Source organism: Eucalyptus grandis, chromosome 8 (genome assembly GCF_016545825.1).
Source record: "Eucalyptus grandis isolate ANBG69807.140 chromosome 8, ASM1654582v1, whole genome shotgun sequence".
Lineage (NCBI taxonomy): Eukaryota > Viridiplantae > Streptophyta > Magnoliopsida > Myrtales > Myrtaceae > Eucalyptus > Eucalyptus grandis.
In genome coordinates this window covers 22,141,552-22,162,735 of record NC_052619.1, presented here as the reverse complement: position 1 = coordinate 22,162,735, position 21,184 = coordinate 22,141,552, and the positions used below count along the sequence as shown (strand labels likewise).

General features: G+C 39.7%; 1 protein-coding gene and 1 long non-coding RNA gene across 2 annotated transcripts; both read left to right on the top strand.

Annotated features, from left to right (window-relative positions):
• The first annotated feature begins 63 nt into the window (after positions 1-63).
• On the top strand, positions 64-1,941 carry LOC108955011. Its single transcript, XR_001981085.2, has 2 exons — positions 64-614; positions 717-1,941. It is a non-coding gene; the product is annotated as an uncharacterized LOC108955011 (long non-coding RNA).
• A 16,789-nt stretch (positions 1,942-18,730) lies between these two features.
• Positions 18,731-20,872, top strand: LOC104416480 (zinc-finger homeodomain protein 6-like). The gene is made up of 2 exons (XM_018859941.2): positions 18,731-19,376; positions 19,478-20,872. Exon 2 carries the CDS (start codon positions 19,753-19,755, stop codon positions 20,668-20,670), a length of 918 nt encoding a protein of 305 aa, XP_018715486.2. The 5' UTR covers positions 18,731-19,376; positions 19,478-19,752; the 3' UTR covers positions 20,671-20,872.
• The last annotated feature ends 312 nt before the right edge of the window (positions 20,873-21,184 follow it).

The following is a 21,184-nucleotide window of genomic DNA, read 5'->3' as shown; positions in this document are numbered from 1 at the left end:
AGGAATCATGAACACGAGGAAAAAGCGTGGACACCAACATTCAGTCTAATGCCCTCCTGGCCTGCCTCATCCGGTCTCTTTCCTTCACATCTCTCTCCAAACTCACAGAACGAAGGGGTTTAAGCACAGGATTTTGAGGGGATTTGCAGTTACAGCGAGATTAATACTGGCCAATAAACCAATTCTCAGCCCAAACGGGACACTCTCTCTCTCTCTCTCTCTCTCTCTTCTCCCAGGTTTCAATTTTTATTTGGGTTTGCAAAGAAGACAGAATCCAGAGAAAGAGAGAAGATGGGGCCAAACTTCTTGCAGGCTTTGAAAGAGATGGGTTTGACATATCTAGGGCATTTTCCCAATTCTTGCAACGAGAAACTCTTCTTTTTCCAGAAGTCGATGATGCCCTCCTCCCACGGACAGAGATTTTGCGTTCCTCTTTATAGCGGTGTTTCTGGGGCCTCACGGTGTGTCGGCTGCAACACGACGGAGTCCCTCTTATCCTAGTTAATTCCTGCTGGTTTTTAGACTTTCAAGACAGAGACCTCCGGTTTATCATTTTGCTTAACGTGGTCATTGCTGGCTTCGGTCAGCAACTTCCCTTTGCTTCAAATCCACAGGTGAGTCGATCGTTCAGCTTCGATTTCAAGAAAGCCCTTTTTGTTCATATGAGAACCCAAAAGAAGAGACAGTGATTAATTATCCACTTTGCTTTTAATTAGGTTTCGTTATGCATGTCTAATCAAGGGCTCAATCTCCTGCTCGTGTCTTGGGGGAATAGTTGAAGGGAGACCCAGCTTCAGTGAAAACGGCAAAAATGGGTTGGTGGGTTTAGCACCCAGAGAAACGTCCAAATCAGGTTATTTTCCCTTTGGTTTAAGTCTCCTCTTTGATGGGATGTTTTAGATTAGGGTTGAGAAAATTAGGGTTACTCGTTAACTCCGGATATTGAAGGGCGGAAAAACCTATTTGGGAGATTAAGCAACTCAGGTCCCAAAATGGAGCCAAGAAGCCAAGAAGATTAAGCAGAAATCTCTAATTCTTTGTTGTATGATGACCCAAATCCACCCAGTCGAGAGAGGAAGATGGACCATGGCCAAAACTATGTCATCTCACCTCAAACCCTAGATCAACCAAAACCCAGAATTGATCATCTACTTCAACCATCGATTCCCACTTCAAGTCCACCTTCAGTTGAATTCCACAAAATCACAGCTTCAACCCAAGCAATGCCTCTGCGGGTGGCCAATTTCCGATACTTCGAGTGCGTCAAGAACCACTCAGTGAGCCTCGGTAACTATGCCATCGATGGGCGTGCTGAGTTCATGCCCAGGGACGAGGGCACGCCAGAGTTCTTCCAATGCATTGCCTGCTGTTGCCACCTTAACTTCAACTGGAAGGAGATCATCGCCCATGGTGGCAGCGAGCTGGAGAGCTAGAGCAAGGATCTCGGGGTGTTGAAGATTGTTAATAAGGTTCATTCGTTAACCATCAGCGAGTGAACTGCAGCTAGTGTTGATGATGGAACTGGGAGTTGATACCTCAAATAACTGATATCAGTGTTTTTATTAGCCATTTCAAGAAAGGCAACGGGAGAGAGAGGGAGGAATTGAGAAAGCCTAAAAGAACATGTTTAGTGTAGACAGACCTGATTAGCATAATAACAATTGCTGGTTTCTGTATTTTCTGGCCGGTAATGCCTATAATACTGGTTATGCCGATGTAGTAGACAGTTTTGTGTGGCTGTGACCGTGAGGGCTCGTCACGGACAGTCCACAAATGTCTCGTGGGAAGTTTGGACATTGCATTCTCTGGTTGGTTCTCAGATTGGTTTGGTCTCAGTGTCATGCTTATCTAGTAACTAGTGAAGCTCTTCTTGGTTATGTCTATATGAATTGTGTAACCCGGGCGTTCTGCCTGAATGAAGCTGTTCGGCACATTCCTGAATTCCTTTTGAGGATAATTTCCCATGTTTGGTCTTTACTTCCTTTGAGGCACTAGTTCTCGATGAATCTCGGTCTTTAGGCCCAACTAGAATAGGGAAATTTGTAATGAATTGTTCGAATGATGAAGTGGAGCACCAGCTTCTTAATATAGTTTTCTCTATCCACTTCAGATTCGACACCCTAACCGCTTCCTTCTCTATAAAAGTACTCAAGTATAACTTTATTTTCCTCTGTTGAGCGGCCAACAGTCTTCTGCATGCTTTCATTTGACGGATACGATGTGGATTGAGCCCATTCATTCTCAAAGTCGTACATCGCCAATCGCCACCCATCATCGGAGATGTGCATGCCCACAATCGAGTGTACCGTATGGTCTTGGTTTCACAAATGTAGAGCTTGTAATGAACTCCCAATTTTGACAGGCTGAGTTCTCTGCGTTCTCTCAAACGTCCTCTAAGTGCATGTATTGATACACAAACGCCTTTATGGGCAAACAGAACTTGTAGACATGTAGAATATGTGATAGTCCATCCAATCAATCATTAGAAACCTCAATCGTTTGGAATGCTAACTTCCGCAAAAGATGGTCAGATCTAGTCACATCTGCTGAGGAAATCTAATTATTACATGATCAATGCATGCGTGACTGAGTCTAACATCACTTGGAAACTGTTTTTCAACAGAGTGGGAAGTGGAAAGGAAAATCATTTCCCTCAAATGCTCTGCCAAAACGTGGCTTCGGAAGGACTGATTTGGTGGGTGGCCACTGAGATCTTATCCCGATCCCCGCTTCATCCTCTCCATCATGCGGTGGTCTCGGACCCTCAAACGGCCATAAAACCAAATAATTTCTGGCGTGTTTATTTGGGGGAAAATTCTAAGATGCAAGAAAAAATATCTTTTCAAAAGAACTTTTTCTTCTTTTGAGTTAAGAATTTTTTTTTCTAACTTTGAATTTACATTTTTTTTAATTTACATAAATGGCGTTTTGTTGACTAACCATTTTTAGCAAACTAAACACGTGAAAGTTTAGAAAAGGGAAAAGACCACAAAAAACTTCAAACTTTGCTTAAAGTGATAAATTTGTCAAAAAAAAAATTTTGTAACATAAAAAATCTCAAACTTTATCAACCGTGATACCTTTATCCCAAATTTTTTTTCGTGATACTAAAAACCTTAAACTTATATTCGTGTGACACATTTGCCCTAAATTATAGGGCATTTTTGTCTTTTACTTTTTAAATTTTTTTTTCTTCTTCTCTCTTTCCTACACCGGCCATGGCGGACGAAAGTTGGACTTAGGCGAGGGTCACCCTCGCAGGCGTCAGGCGAGGATGGCCCTTGCTTGCGTCATGTAGCCCTTATCGGCGTCAAGCGAGGGCACCCCTCACCCGACGTCGACGAGGGCCTAGTGAAGGCCGCCCTTGCCTGACGCCGTCAAGGGTGGCGCTAGCTCTCTGTCAGGCGAGGGGTGCCCTCACCAAATCTAGTGAGGGACACCCTCGCCCAACCCAACCAAGGGCTGCCCTCGCCCGATGCTGGCGAGGGCAGCCCTAGCTAGCCCAGGCAAGGGCAACCCTCGCTTGATGCTAGCAAGGGCAGCCCTCGCCTGAGTCCGACTTCCCTCCACCATGGCCGGTGGAGGGAAGAGAGAAGAAGAAAAAAAGGAAAAATAGAAAAAATAAGACAAAAATGCCTTTGGTGGGGTAAATGAGATATGGTTAGCAAAATTTTGAGTTTTTCATGTCACAAAAAAAAATTGGGGTAAATTTGTCATTTTGGGAAAAATTTGAGATTTTTGGTGGTTTTTTCCCTTTAGAAAATTAGTTCCGTAGAAAATTATTTCATTCAAACAAACGGATTCACAATTTGGTTCTAATTTAACTTTCTTCAAACCAACTTTGAATCATCATAGCCGGAGGAAACTCTATGAAGAAAATTGACATAAGTATTCACTTCGGGTAGAGGGTTTAGCTTTTTCAATGATATTCTTATTTGGCAGATGGTATTTCAAGCATCATTTACATTGCTACCGTGGGAATTTAAAGCATTGATCCGTGTGCGAGGCATTAGTCACATTGCTAGACATGTAAAATAGGAATCCACTATTTGATAAAGTGGTCGTGTGTCACTAGTAAACTTTCCACAATCTGCATTAAGACTCTAGGGTCTAGACCAAGTATGGTCTACTGAGTACATGATGAAAAATTTGATCTTAGTAGATACACACTCAAACCATCGAAAACTTGTTCGATTGTCCACTACATTTAGGAAAGTGAAAATCTTCCACACATCGACAAACCCATTTAACCACATTTTCGCGTGATTAGAATATGTGGCTAAGTTGGCCTGTTCATAGATTAGTTTGTAGATCGATGGTGCAACGGAGAGATTCCCAAAAAGGAAATGCGATGGACAATATTCTAGTAATCTCAAGGCCCTTCTTCCAAAAACCGACGTCTCTCTAACATTTTTTAGTACACACTCGGAATAATCCACCTTCGCAATAGATCTACTTGCATGCATTGAGCTCCATCTTCGAAGATAATTACTTTAATTTAATCAAATACCAATCAACGACTAACATGCACATCAAGAACTTGGTTAGGCTTTGGCCACGTATCCCAAATCCCACAGCGCATCGCTTCGAAGCGATCTTCTCGTCCCTATTTGTATTAATAATCAATCATTTAGTCCTCTAATTAAAATCGGTCCATTGCTAGGAAATTGTTCCCACCTGCGCAACGCAACTCTTTTAGATAACTTAATATATTCACTTGGGAACGTGGAAGTTGCTCGTGTAATTAGATAATAATAGTCTATATCGAGATTCAAGATCCCTATGGTTCTAAATTTGATCAAGTGTTTAAAAAAGAAAAAGAAAAAAAAGGTTAGGTCATAAGAAGAACAGTGCATATATTTGGAAAGAGTGCCATGTTTCCTTTGATGTCATGTAAAGGAACGGATCTCTTGGAGAGGGGAAAGAACCCTACATTCACATGTCACACGACACTACTCTTGACCTAATGATAATATTTTCAAGATAAGGCTAGCTAAGACCTTTTTCTTTAACAAAATTCTTAATTTAACCCCAAGATTTACTATCGATTTGGGCTAATCTTTACTACAATATATTCCAAGAAATTATGAGATGGGTGTCAAAGAATAAAGACCTTTCTGTGTTATTAGAAGAGTCTTGCTAGCATAACAGTCTTTTGGCTACTATAAGAATAATATGTTGTGATTCACAAATTCTAGAAAGAGTGAGCTCCACAATAATTTATAATTATTTATAATTTGATTTTTATGGTCAAGAATAGACTGTTATTTTCACAATAGATTAAAAATTGTCACCCAATCATTTCTCTTATGAGAATATGATACTTATTTTTCACTCTAGTCAATTATCTTATGGTGTACCAAGTCCAAAATCATGCCTTGGATCTAGAGTCATCTTCCATCATTTCTGTTGATAGCAATCAAAACACCATCCTACATCCATGTGCTTAGACAAATTCCTCACTCTGAGTTAGTCAAGCTCCTCCTAGATACTTGGGTAACTAACTATGAAAAGCTCCATCAAAATTCTATACCCATTCAAGCTATAGAATTGAAGTTCACTAAAAACAAAGATGGCTCTGTATTCATCAAATTCGACCACTTTTATGAGAAGTCAAAAAGTTCTATCTTTCCAACCATCCTTACCATGAGCCCATATGCTCCAAACGAACTATAAAGCTCAGAAGGAGACAAGCTTGAAATACAAGCCTTCAATTCTGAAGGACATCCTATAGTTTATTTCAGAGACCCTGTTTCGGGGCATTGCCCATAGGATGTATATTGCTAGTGTCAAGTCTATATGTTATCAGATTTGGATGACAATGATACGTTTTCTAGAAAAAAAACAGAAATCCTAAAGATCATTCTTCCTGAAATGGTAGGAGAAGGGCCCTTCTATTGGGCCACTTGGAGAGAATGAAAAAAGATACTAGTTTTTGGTGTCTTATGGCTCTTCTAAAACATCAAAACCATTGGTTTCCAAAAACTCTCCAAAGAGAATACCACAACCTCATTCTCCTATTAAACCATGCTACAAACCTATCCTCATATGGGCCAAGAAAAATATGACTTCTGATTTAGACATCTTTTAATTCTGCAATTCAGCAAAAACAAATGCCCCCAAGCCATTTACCCCTTCCCACATTTGCATGTTTAATGAGTCTGATTTTCCACCTTTGGAAAAATTCACAAGTCCAATTGGGTACGGTTACCAACCCAAAATTCCCAATCCCACCAGAATTAATTCTGGTGGAACTACCATAGAGCTTGATCCCCCAGAATCTATCCTAACTTGGCAAATGGAAAATGCCTTATTTCGGAATAAGGCCCTTACCACATTGAGGTCTGAACAACAAGCAAGCTTTAATGCTCTTAAAGCTCAAGTGGCTAAAGTCTAGACCGAAGTGGGAGAAGTCAAAACTTGACCTGATCATGTCCATTAGCGGATAGATAAGAGCTCAATGGTCCAAAACAAGCTTCTTCAACTTTATCAAACAAAACTACCAAAAAAAAAAAAAAATAGAAGCTAGGTTAGTAAGACCTAAACAGTACCTTGATGATTAGTCAGTTGAAGTGGAAAGACTTCTGAAACAGATCAAAGAACTCCAAATCAACCAGGAGAGGAAGCACAACCCTTCTTCTTCTACCTCTATCTTTGATCCATTATTTTCCTCTTCATGGGAAAAATCTTCATTCCTTCCTTTGAGTTTCACCACTACTCTATCCCTTCCGTCTCTACTTTTTTGTTTAAACCAAACCGCTCCTACTCGCAGGCATGACATGAGGTCCATCAAAGAAAGGTTCTTGGCAGAACAAAAACTGAAATCTATAGCCAAATCAGTAGAAGAATCGACAAAATCCAAACAATTTGAGCCTCCACCAACTGATCCTCCATCTTTATACATGATCTCTGACCTGCTTGAGTCGATTATGAGAGAACATGTCAAGATGAGTATCACCATGGTAGGTTGTGACAAAATCCAATCTATATAAGATTTGCACTCTGAAACTTCTAGGTTTGAGTCAGACACTACATCATCCGCTTCCATAGACAATGAGCAGGTTCGACCTATTCCTAAACAAGCCCCCATCAGCTTCATGATATGACTTGAGAAGGAGATGAAGAAAACATGGTAGATTTTCCCTTCCAGAATACCAATTCTAGAAATAAGACCTCCACCTTCACACTTAATGATATCCCATATCACAAGTGGCATGCTAGGTTACAAAAGTTCTATGCCTGGATGACCAGCAAAGTTATTGATCCAAAAAATGATTAGTTTCATATTCTTCTAGAGTTCACCGCTAGATTTACAAGTAGCTTTATAGACTGGTAGTTGGCTCTTGCTCCAACATATAAGAATACCTTCTTGGCACAAGATTTTGACTAGGTGATTCACATTCTCCACCTTTTCTTCATTGGGAGGCCGAAGGGCCTCATAAAGCAAAAAAAGGAAAGAATTCTTTGAGTGAAAATGTTGTTCTTATAAGCGAAAACATCTTGATATAAATTTTCAAGAAATGATTAAGCTCTACTATACCCTTGGTGGAGATCTAACTCTCAAACCAATTTTCTTGTCATTTATGCCAAAACAAATTGGTAATATGGTTGACAATTATGTCCAATCAAAGAATCGGAGAACCCAAGATTCTTCCCCGAATAAATCCAACAAGGGATTCATGGAGCCCTTGACGAATTATGTCTAAGGAAAAAGGCATTCGAGGAATTCTCAAAAAACAACAGGATGCTTCGCAAGGCTTGCAAAAGACTAGGTCTCCAAGTCAAATGTGGCCATAGAGATTGTTCCTGCGATTGTCCAAAAAAGAAAGAGAAGCATTTCCAAATGCATTCTTCCAGAAGAAAGGAAGGAAAATGGAAGTTTCTTAAAAATAGTTGCCGATACAATCAGAAAGATCGTTTTGGCAAAAAGAAGAAGAAAGATCACTGCTTCATCTGTGGTCATAAAGGACATTTTGCAAAATATTGTTCACAAGCCCACAAAAGAAGTATGAATCTTGTGGATGCCATCCACAAGAAAATTGGAATCTTTCTAGCAGAAGACGATCTTGAGTCAGTCTTCTCTCTTGAAGATAATCCTTCCAACAAGACTATTTGTGTCGTAGAAACTTTCTTAGAAAATAGTGAAGATGAAGTAGATGATTCTGCCCATGAGGGGATGTTCTTTTTTGATGAAGCATCGTCCCCTCTAGCAAGCCATGACCAATTCTCATCCATCTAAGTCACTAAAGAAAAACCTCTTTTTTCAAACCATAAGTTCCTATTCAGCTCTTTCCATCCTAATCCTCTAAACACATTCCCCTCATTGCACTCATGAAAACTAATGCAGACTTCTTTATCCTTGATCCAAAGTTTCTTCCTGAAGAATATTAGGAACCTTATACCTTGTATTTTACTTCTACATCGGAAAACACTATTTCCAGCCTCATAAGGAGTAAACCCATCAAAATTCAATTCTTTCCTCAGTGCACCATTACTACCTAGATGATCGGATCCTCATTCCTAGATTGAGACATCATCATTGGCTTGGACATCCTAACTCAAATCTAAAATCTCAAGATTATACCTAATGGGCTTAAGTTTCAAACATAGCTCTGAGAATTTGTAGAGACTAAGAGACTCTATTTGATCCAGCCTAAAAACCTTGATAAGATCTTCCCGACCCTTCTGGAGCCATGTGCCAAAAACTACTAAGAGTTTCTTGCCAAATGTTCCAATCCTTTTTGAAAAACTCAAAGTTTTTCATCAAATTGCCTTCAAGAAGAATGATGATGTCAACCCACACAGGAATGAATCCATCAAATCTTCAATTAGTCCAAAAAGAATGCAAGGATCTCATCCAGCAAGGACTTGGGCATGTGAAGCATTCTATGTGGAAAAATGTGCCGAACAACTCAGAGGAAAAACGAGATTGGTCATCAATTACCAGCCTCTTAATATGTTCCTCTAGGATGATAAGTTTCCCTTTCCCAAAAGGAAAAATTTATTCTCTAATCTATCAAATGCAAAAATTTACTATAAGTTCGGCAAGGATTCTATCAACTTTGAATCCACCAGAAGATAGACATAAGACCGCATTCTACATACCAAACCAAAGTGAAAGGTCTTTCCTTTTGAATTGAAGACGGCACCTTCATTGTTCCAAAAAGCCATGTGCAAAATATTCTATCAAAGCAATGCGAGTGTACAACTCTACATTGACGACATATTGCTTTACGGCAAAGATGAAGAGTGTCACTATAAATTGCTCACTCAATTTGCTCATATCGTCAAGCAGCATGACGTTATGTTATCATAGATAAAAGATGAAGATTGCTCGACGGAGATTGAGTTTCTAGGCATGTAGCACAAAGATGGTGCATTCCAACCAAGTGATCATATTGTAAAGGAACTACTTAAGTTCCTAGATCAAAATCTCTCCCACAAACAAATCTAACAATTCCTTGGAATTATTAACTACTTAAGGGATTTTGTTCCTAACATCACCATGTATATGCATCCATTGCCAAAAAAAAAAAAAATGCTAAAGAAAGACTCACCTCCTTGGGGACCTTCATAAACTAAGGCAATCCAATCACTCAAACAAAAGCTACAGTTTCTAACTTTTCTTCAAATTCCCTATGAATGAAAAACAATTTTCTAGACTTATACTAATGATAAATATTAGGCAACTATTCTTTTCAAAGAACAGCCTGATGATAAGAAGAGAATCTACGGACACAAGATTGGAAGATTCTTCCAAACAGAAATCTATTACCATTCTACATTTAAAGAAATCTTGGTTGTTAACTATGGAATTAAGAAATTCAAATTCCATCTCATAGGTCACAATTGTCTTGTCAAATTGGACATGTCTTCCTTTCCTTAGATGTTGAAATTCAAGCAAAAGACAATTCCATACCCACAGCTTCTAAGGTGGGCACAATGATTTTCCAACTACTCCTTTAAAATCAAATACATTCCGAGAAAAAAGAATGTGCTTACAGATTTTCTATTTAGGTCAAATCAAGCAACAATAAGTTCCATCAACATGTTTGCAAATACCACAACTAGTGGCCAAATTCGAGCTCAACCAATGTTGCCAAAGTAGCCAAGAAGGGAATATACTCCTGAAATCCCAAGATTCATTCAAGGCAATGTTGTCTTTGAAAGCTTAATTGATCTACTATGGGTTTATCAGCTAAGAATCTTCAATAGATATGGTGGATTATGTTTAAGACCCTTAGGATTACATCCTAAGTATCCATTCATATATCCTTTGATCATCTCACCTACAGACCCATTTCCTTAAAGACCTTAAATGGCTTCTTTGGTATTTGCTTAATCTACATATAGTAACTGTCGAATTTCCTACAGCTTAAATGGCTTACATCATTAGCCAGATTATCCAAGGACAGTCAAATTTTGCGCATTTGGCCTTTAGGAATTTGGTGATTAGGTTTCAAAGAACAATTGAAAGTTTACTAGCCAAATTCGGAACTTCACACATTAATCATTTTTCACAGGTTGTGGATGTTTCTTAGGTCAAGTGGAGATCTCCACTAGACTCTGGCAAGGTTAGTGTCTCTACTTTCAAGCCTCAACTAGGAACAAATGATATTTTCAAAACTCTCCCAACAAAAATTAGACAAATCCCACAAGAATATAAGGAACTTCAAAGAATTTTATGCCAACACAACAAGGTGATTCCTTTAGAGATCCGGTGACAAGGAAACACAATTTGGCAATGCACTAATCCAAAGTTCCTTAAAGCACCAAATTCATCAGGCCTTAAGAGAATATCATGGAGAGGATCTCAGCTCTAACCATGATGAAGCACTCGCTTCATCCTCCCAAGATCAATAGGGAGGGCCATTAGCCCAAGACCCACACTCATTTGATGGTTCATCTTCATTAGGAATCCCTCACAACCTCGTTGCTAATTAGTTTTTGTCACAATGGGAGATTGATAGCCTTGTTCGCGCCTTTCGCAAAGTAGAAGATGGAGACAACTCGAATAGCTCAACAGACAACACTGAAGAGGGATTCCGTAATAAGATAAGGTAGTGTGCTTTGCTAGTGTACTACGTGTAGAGTGTGATTTGTATGCTTTGTGCTTTACCATGTGCTTTAGCAGGCTTTGCATGGAGTGTGCTTTGTTTGTCATACTTTAAGCATCTTTCGTACTCTGTGGTTTTCATATCTATTGTCTATAACATCATTAGAGGGACTTGTCCTCTAGATATCTCTTGATGTTTGATGCAGCTCATGCCTATATAAGGCAATGTATTGTGTATTGAAGATGCATACTAGCCTTCCCTAAATAAACCCTTATTGTGATATCTCTCATGACTTTCTAAGTCCTTTTTCTTCCTCCTCTAGAATGGTTTCTTTTGATTAAGAACTTTGTTGTTAACTCGGTCATATGGTATGGTTCTAAGTATGCTCTCCTTTTGCCACTTTGTGGAACCTGTGGATTATAAATTTGAGATTCTAAGATCCAGATTCAAGAAAAAATGGTCAAAAAACTAAGAGGCGATCCCCTCAAGAATGGTCGGTGATGCTTGTCAGTTGAAGATGACATATGTGTCTTGACTTTTTATTCTTGAGACTCTATCTTTCATATTTAAAAAAGAAAAGCAAGTATATGATTTGACATGTGATAATTATCCTAATTTGTCAAAGATAACTTCTCGAATTTCTACTAGAATTTGATTTACATAAAGGAGATTCGTAGGAAATGAATTTATTCTTATATTCTGCTCAACATAAGATTTCTTGCCAATTACTTATGAAATGATATTCCATTTTATCACCGAGAGCCCTGGAGAAAAAAAGACTTGGACCAAATAACTGTCTAAATAGTAAATACGAGTGTTAGATTTAGGAAAAGAAAGTAAAAAAGCATAGAAATTGCATAGAGAAACAGCATGGAAGGGCATTTGGAATTTACGGTGAGTGCGGCACGCCTCCAGGAGAGAGAGAGAGAGAGAGAAGAGGACAAAACTAAAGTGAGAAGAGTTGCGGGTCCCCCGTACACAGTGGTCGTCCTTTATCTCGACAAAACTAAAGTGAAAAGAGTTGCGGGTCCCCCGGACACAGTGGTCGTCCTCCCTCTCTTGTTGGATTCTCTCTCTCTCCCTCTCTGACCCTAGGGAAGGAATCATGAACACCAAAGGAAAATCATGGCTTCGTGGACGCCAACATTCGGTCTTAAATAAACCCTCACGCGTAGCCTTTCTCATCCTCTCTCTTCAAAACTCACGGAAAAAAGGGATTTAAGCAGAAGATTTTGAGGGATTTGCAGTTACAGCAAGATTAATTCTGGCAAATAAACCAAATCTCAACCCAAACCAGACACTGCCTCCCCCCCGGCCCCCTTCTCTCCTCTCCTCTTACCAGGTTTGAATTTTTATTTGGGTTTGCAGAGAAGATGGGGCCAAACTTCTTGCGGGCTTTGAAAGAGATGGGTTTGACATGACACGGCATTTCTCAATTCTTCATCTTTTTTTCGGAAGTCGATGATGCTCTCCTCCCACGGACAAAGATTTCGCGTTTCTCTTTATAGCGGTGATTCTGGGGCCTCACGGTGCGTCGGCAACAACACGATGGAGTCCCTCTTATCCTAGTTAATTCCTGCTTGTTTTTCAGACTTTTAAGACAGAGACCTCCGGTTAATCATTTTGCTTAACGTGATCACTGTTGGCTTCGGTCAGCAACTTCCCTTCGTTTCAAATCCACAGGTGAGTCGATCGTTCAGCACCGATTTCAAGAAAGTCCTTTTTTTCATATGAGAACCCAAAAGAAGAAACAGTCTTTCACCAAAAAAAAACAAAGAAGAAACAGTGATTAATTATCCACTTGCTTTTAATCAAATTTCATTATGCATGTCTCATCAAGGGCTCAATCTCCTGCTTGTGTCTTGGGGGAATAGTTGAATTGAGACCCAGCTTCATTGAAAACGACAAAAATGGGTTGGCGGGTTTAGCACCCATAGAAACGTCCAAATCAGGCGACAATTTCAACTTCACTAGTGATTGTCCCTTTGGTTTAAGTCTCCTGTTTGATGGGATGTTTTAGATTAGGGTTGAGAAAATTAGGGTTACTCGTTAACTCCACATATTGAAGTGGGGAAAAACCTATTTGGGAGATTAAGCAAACCAGGTCCCAAATTGGAGCCAAGAAGCCAAGAAGATCAAGCAGAAATCCCTAATTCTTTGTCGTATGATGACCCAAATTTACCCAGTGGGCAGAGGAAGATAGACCATGGCCAAGACCATGTCATCTCACCTCAGACCCTGGATAACCAAAACCCAGAATTGATCATCTACTTCAACCATCAATTCCCACTTCAAGTCCACCTACAGCTAAATTCACCAAAATCCCGGCTTCAACCCAATGCGACGCCTCCGCCAGCGGCCAATTTCTAGTACTGCGAGTGCCTCAAGAACCACACGGCGAGCTTCGATGGCCACATCGTCGACGGGTGTGGTGTGTTCATGCCGATCGTGGATGAGGGCATGCCGGAGTTCTTCCAATGGTGGAGATCGTCACCCACAGTGGCGGTGAGCCAGAGAGCTCGAGCGAGGATATCGGGGTGTTGAACAAGCTTCATTCGTTAACCATCAGCGAGCGAACTGGTGCTAGTTTTGATGATGGAACCGGGAGTTGATCCCTCAAATAACTGATATGAGTGTTTTTATTAGCCATTTCAAGAAAGGCAATGGTAGAAAGCTTCATTTTGGGGGAGAGAAACAATGGAGAAAAGCCCAAAAGAACATGTTTGGTGTAGACATACTTGATTAGCATAGTATCATTGCTGGTTTCTGTTTTTTTCTGGCCGGTACCGCCTATGGTACTGGTTATACCGATGTAGTAGACAGTTTTGTGTGGCTGTGACCGTGAGGGCTCGTCAACGGACAGTCCACAAATTTTTCGTGGGAAGTTTGGACATTGCATTCTGGTTGGTTCTCAGAGTGGTTTGGTCTTAGTGTCGTGCTCATCTAGTAACTAGTGAATCTCTTCTTGGTTATGTCTATATGAATTGTGTAACCCGGGCGTTCTGCCTGAATGAAGCTGCTCGGCACATTGCTGAATTCCTTTTGAGGATAACTTCCCATGTTGGTCTTTGCTTCCTTTGAGGCTTTAGTTCTTGATGAATCTGGGTCTAAGACCCAACTAGAATAGGGAAATTTGCAATGAATTGTTCAAATGATGACGTGGAGCACCGGCTTCTAAGTATAGTTTTCTCTATCCACTTCAGATTCAACACACTAACTGCTTCCTTCTCTATAATAGTACTCAAGTATAATTTTATTTTCCTCTGTTGAGAAGCCTAACAGTCATTTGTATCCTTTCATCGATGGATATGATGCGGATCGAGCCCATTCATTCTCAAAGTCGTACATCTCCAATTGCCATCCATCACAGGAGATGTAGGGTGTGAATGTAACCATTTATAGGGTCTGAATGACAACCATTCTGGCCAAAAATTGATTTCTAGAAGAGAAATAGATTTTTCTATTTCTAGATGAGTTTTTAAGTAAAAATAACTGTTTGATAATGATATAAACTTTCTACTCTAAAAATAAAAATTCGTTTGATAACAATACAAAATTTATTCATTTCGGATGGTGGTGGATTGACAACCGGCGGTGGTGGTGGGGCGGGCGACGGACGGCAAAAAGGCGAGCGATGGCGGCGACGGCAATGGTGGGCACCGACAACCGGCGATGGCGGCGGCGGCGATCGCGGCGACGGCAATCGATGGACGGTGGTTGGCGGCGACGGATGAAAGATACGATGAGAAGAATTTTTATTTCTCATTTCTATTCTAGAAATAGAGAAATATAAAATTTTTACTTATGATTTATATTCTAGAAATAGAGAAATATAAAATTTTTACTTATGATCTTTATTCCAAACCTATTTCGGAACAAGAATCTATTTCGGAAATAGAAAATGAAATAATTTTACCAAACAGATTTCTATTCCAGAAGTTTCTGGAATAGAAAAATTGTATCTGGAATAAAAATTAGAGGTTGTCATGCACCCCATACATGCCCACAATCGAGTAGTGTATGGACTTGGTTCCACAAATGTAAAGCTTGTAATGAACTCCCGATTTTAACGTGCTGAGCTCTATACACTCTCTTGATCGTCCTCTCAGCTTATGCATTGATATACAAACGCCCCTATAGGCAAAGAGAACTTGTAGATATGTAGATAGATATCGAAGCATATGTGATAGTTCATTCCATCAATCATTAAGAATGTCAATCGTTTGGACTACCAACTTCCACAAAAGGTGGTCAGATCTAGCCACATGTGCTGAGGAAATCTAATTATTACATGATCAATGCACGCATGACTAGTCTAACATCACTTGGGGAAACTGTTTTTCAACAGAGTTGGAAGTGGAGAAGGAAATCATTTCCCTCAAATACTCTGCCAAGACTGGGCTCCAAAGGATTGACTGGGGGGTGGCCACTGAGATCCTATCCGGATCCCGCTTTATCCTCCCCATCATGCGGTGGTCTCGGACCCTCAAACGGTCTCAAAACCAAACAATTTTAGGACATGTTTATTTCGGAAAAAGAAAAAAATATCTTTCGAAAAAACATTTTCTTTTTAGGGTAGGAAATTCATTTTTCTAACTTTAAGTTTGCATTTTTTTTACGTAAATGGTATTCTGTTAACTAATAATTTTTAGCAAATAAACACTTGAAAGTTTAGAAAACTAATTCGCTGAAAAATTCTCACTCAAACAAACACACCTTTAATTTGGTTCTAATTTAACTTTCTTCAATCCAAGTAAGATGCTCTATAAATTTATCTGACTTATATATGTCAATGTATGATGATCGAGCTTAAAGAATATTTTATTTGAGAAAATAAGTTCCTTTCTTTTTTAAGTTAGTCGAAGAATTTAAAAGAATTATAATTTGTGCCAAATAGTTGGAGGAAAACTCAATGTATAAAATTAAACCTAAGTATTGAGTTCAGATAGAGGGTTTAGCTTTTCGATGTTATTCTTATTTTGGAGACAATATTTTAAGGGAAAAACGTCGAAAAGTTCTAAACATTTTGCATTTGTATTAATTCAATCATAAATCTTTCAATGTCACTAATTTAATCCTAAACATTAGTGCCAATTCAATTCTAAATTTTTTAACTTGGTGCCAATTCAGTTATTCTGGCTAATTTTGGTTAGATACAACTAATGTGGACACTAACTGGGTTACATGGCACCACTAATGTTGACATTGGCACTTTGTAGTACTATTTTAATTATTTTTTCAGTTTATTATTTTTATTTTAAATTATTTTCCTAATTCTTTTTCTTTCTTTTTCTCTATCATTTCATTCTTCTTCCTTTAGGCAGTGATCGAGCATTGACTACAAGCAATGGCCAGGCAAGCTAGCCTCACCTATTGCTTATGGCCAAGGCAAGGCTGAGCCTCGATGAGAGCTAGCCTTGCTAGATTTGGCATAGGCAAGGGCTAGCCTCATCTAGGCTAACACTTGGTGAGCTAGGCCACCCTTGCCTAGGCCAAAGCTACCTCACCAAGTGTGACCTTTGCCCAGGCAATACTCAGTGAGGGGAGCCCTTATCAAGGCTTGGCCTTGGCAAGGCCAGCCCACTTGGCCATGGCTAATGGTTGGCATCTGTATAAAGGAAAGGGATAGAAAAAGAAAGAAAGAAAGAAAGAAATAAAAAAAATAATTAAAAAGTTTAGAAAGTAATAAAAATAAAAAAAATTATTAAAATATTATTTGAAATTATCTACGTTAGCATTGACAATGCCATGTAAGTCGGTTGACATCTACATCAGCAAAATTCAGCCAAAATTAATAAGTAAATTAGCACTAGTTCAAAATGTTTATTACTAAATTGATATCATTAAAGATTTATGACTGAATTGGTACCAAATTGAAATGTTTAGAACTAAATTGACACAAATGCAATAGGTTTAAGATTTTTTTGATATTTTTCCTGTATGTCGAGCATCACTTACATTGCTACCGTGGGAATTTAAACCATTGACTCCTGTGCGAGGCATTAGTCACATTGCTACACATGTAAAATAGAGAATCCACCATTTGGTAAAGCGATTGTGTGTCACTAGTAAACTTTCCACAGTCTGCCTTAAGACTCTAGGGTCTAGACCAAGTATAGTCTAATGAGAACATGATGAAAAAATTGATCTTAGTAGATACATACTCAAATTATCGAAAACTTATTTGATGGTCCGCTACATTTAGGGAAGGAGAAGTCTTCCACGCACTGACGGTGTACGAATTCATCCATAAGTGAGACCCATTTAATCACATTTTCACATGATTAGAAACTGTGGCTAAGTTGGCCCGTTTGTAAATTAGTTTGTACATTGAACGGCGCATGGAAGATATTCCCGAAAAGGAAAATGCAAGCGACGATATTCCAGTACCCTCTAGGCCCTTTTTTCTACGACCGAAGTCTCTCTAACATTTGTTTAGTACACGCTCGGAATGATCCACTTTCGAAATAGATCTACTTGCATTCATTGAGCCCTATCTTCGAAGATAATTGCTTTAATTTAATCAACTACTAATCGACGACTAAGATGCACATCAAGAACTCGGTTAGGCTTTGGCCACGTATCCCAAATCCCAGCAGCGCATTGCTTCGAGGAGATCTTCTCGTCCCTCTTTTATATCAATAATCAATCTTCGGTCCTTTAATTAGAATCGGTCCATCGCTCGGAAATTGTTCCCACCTGCACAACACGACTCTTTTAGATAACTTAATATATTCCACCAGGGCAACGTGGAAGTTGCTTGTTTAATCGCATAATTACACTCTATTATATCGAGATTCAAGACCCCTATGGTTCTAAATTTGATAAGTGTTTAAAAAAAAAAAGATTAGGTCATAAGGAGAACAGTGCATGTATTTGGACAAGTGCCATGTTTCCTTTTATGTCATGTAAAGGAACGGATCTCTTGGGGAGGGAAAAGAAACCTACATCCACATGTCACAAGACGCTACCCCTTGACCTAATCATAATACTTTTAAGAAAAGGCTAGCTAAGACCTTTTTCTTTAACAAAATTTAAGCCTAACCGTAAAATTTAGAATTGGTTTTGACTAATCTAAATCATTATAAATTTCAAGAAATTATAAGATGGGTGTCAAAGAATAAGGACCTTTCAGTATTTTAAGTATATAATACTTATATAAAAGTATATAATACTTATTTTTCACTCTGATAAATTATTTTATGAATAATTTTGTCATTTAAAAAAGAAAAGTAAGTATATGACTTGACTGATGATCAAAGATGGCGTTTCAGATTTATGTTTAAATTTGAATTTGATTTACATAAAGAAGATTCCTAAGATATCAATATGTTTCTTATCTTCAACTCAACATAAGATTTCTTGCCAACTACTTACAAAATGATATTCCTTTTTATCACCGAAAGCGCTGGAAAAGAAGTTTTTGACCGAATAACTCTCTATATACGAGTGTTTAGATATGGAAAAAGAAAGTAAAAAAGCATAGATATTGCAGAGAGAAACAGCATGGGAGGGCGATTGGCATTACAGTAACTGCAGCGCTCCACCCGTAGAGAGAGAGAGAGAGAGAGAGAGAGAGAGAATCTGACAAGAGATAAAGGACGACCACTGTGTCCAGGGACCCGCAACTCTTTACTCTTTAGTTTTGTCCTTCGCTCTCTCTCTCTCTCTCTCTCTCTCTGACCTTATAAGTCATGAACACAAAAGGAAAATCATGACTTCACGGACACCAACATGAAGTCTTAAATAAACCCTCATGCGTATTTCCCATCCGGTCTCTTTCCTTCACATCTCTCTCCAAAACTCACAGGAAAGGGCGGTTTAAGCACAGGATTTTGAGGGGATTTGCAGCTCCATCAAAGATTAACTCTGGCAAATAAGCCAGATCTCAACCTAAACCAGACGCTGCCACTCTCTCTCTCTCTCTCTTCTCCCGGGTTTCAATTTTTATTTGGGTTTGCAGAGAAGAAAAAGAATCCCAAGAAAGAGAGAAGATGGGGCCAAACTTCTTGCAGGCTTTGAAAGAGATGGGTTTGACTTGACACGGGCATTTCCCAATTCTTGCAACGAGAAATTCTTCATCCTTTTCCGGAAGTCGATGATGTTCTCCTCCCACGGACAAAGATGTCGCGTTCCTCTTTATAACGGTGTTTCTGGGGCCTCACGGTGTGTCGGCTGCAACACGACGGAGTCGCTCTTCTCCCGGTTTAATCCTGCTGGTTTTCAGAATTTTAGGACAGAGATCTGCGGTTAATCATTTTGCTTAACGTGATCATTGTTGGCTTCGGTGAGCAACTTCCCTTCGCTTCAAATCCACAGGTGAGTCGATCCGTTCAGCTCCAATTGCAAGAAAGCCCTTTTCTTCATATGAGAAGCCAAAAGAAGAAACAGTGATTAATTATTCACTTGCTTTTAATCAGGTTTCATTATGCATGTCTAATCAAAGGCTCAATCTCCTGCTCGTGTCTTGGGGGATTAGTTGAATTCAGACCCAGCTTGGGTTGGTGGGTCTAGCACCCAAGAAACGTCCATATCAGATTGACAATTCAACTTCACTAGTGATTGTCCCTCTAGTTTAAGCCTCCTCTTTGATGGGATGTTTTAAATTAGGGTTGAGAAAATTAGGGTTACTCATTATCTCCAGATATTGAAGGGGGAAAAACCTATTTGGGAGATAAGCAAATCAGTTCCCAATATGGAGCCAAGAAGCGAAGAAGATCAAGCAAGAATCCCCAATTCTTTGTTGTATGATCACCCAAATCCACCCAATGGAGAAAGGAAGATAGACCATGGCCAAAACCATGTCATCTCAACTCAAACCCTAGATCAACCAAAACCAAGAATTGATGATCTACTTCAACCATCAGTTCCCACTTCAAGTCCACCTGCAGCTGAATTCCCCAATATGACGGCTTTGACCCAGGCGCTGCCTCCACCGCCGGCCAATTTCCGATACCGCGAGTGCCTCAAGAACCACGCAATAAGCATCGGTGGCCATGTTGTCGACGGGTGTGGTGAGTTCATGCCGAGAGGGGACGAGGACACGCCAGAGTTCTTCAGATGCGCCGCCTGCAGTTGCCACCGCAACTTCCATCGGAAGGAGATCGTCGCCCATGGTGGTGGCGAGCTGGGCTACATGGCCAATTTCCAGTATAATCATCGAAACGGAAACATTCTAAGTTATGGTCAAATCAGACATGCAGCCAATTCAATCCCCCACCAGCAAACCCTCCTCCACCAAAGCCGCCACCGCCAGAGCTTCTCGCCAGGGCCGGCTCAGCCAGTGATGGTGGCGTTTGGTGGGGGCGGCGAGGCGGAGAGCTCGAGCGAGGATCTCGGGGGGTTCCAGCGCGGCGACGGAGGAAGGTGGCGGCACGAAGAGTTGTTGGCGGTGCAGATGCAGCAATCGCCAAAGAAGAGGTTCAGGACGAAATTCAGCGAGGAGCAGAAGGAAAGGATGATGGAGTTCGCTGAGAAGCTGGGGTGGAAGATGCAGAAGGGGGATGAAGATGAGGTGGTGAAGTTCTGTGAAGAGGTAAGGGTGAAGAGACAGGTGTTCAAAGTGTGGATGCACAACAACAAGCAAACCATGAAGAGGAAGCAACCGTGTTGACACGAGAGACAGAGATAGAGAGAGAGAGAAAGAATGTTTTTCTCGTGGGCATTTTGGCTTTAATTCAAGGAGGTTTTCTTGATGTTATAATCATATGATGAAATAAGGTTTTGTGCAGTGTGTGAAATTTTTATTTCCTTTTGAAGCTTTCACAAGGGTAATAATAATCAGAAGGGGATGGCATTATTATACCATTCGTTCATTTTGTTGATGAAGTTGATTTTGTTGGAGATCTTCTGGTGAGGGTTTAGATGATATATGTGGGGATTATTTGGAGAAGTAGTAAAAAAAAGAAAAAAAGTACAGTCAAATAGCACCTATCTAGGGAATCACTTAGTTTTCTCGATTCTTGAATTTATTTTGGCTTCCAAACTAATACATTATATTGAAAGTTGACTTTTGTATAATGCATTAAGTCTTGATGAAGGGAGTCTTTTCTTTTATAAATACGAACTTCAGATTTTTTTAGAGTTTTTCGGAGGAAAAGTAAAAATTTACAGAAAAATCTCTGACA

Coding starts and splice junctions, on each gene's coding strand:
- LOC104416480 (XM_018859941.2), top strand. CDS start 19,753: ATGGAGCCAAGAAGCGAAGAAGATCAAGCAAGAATCCCCAATTCTTTG.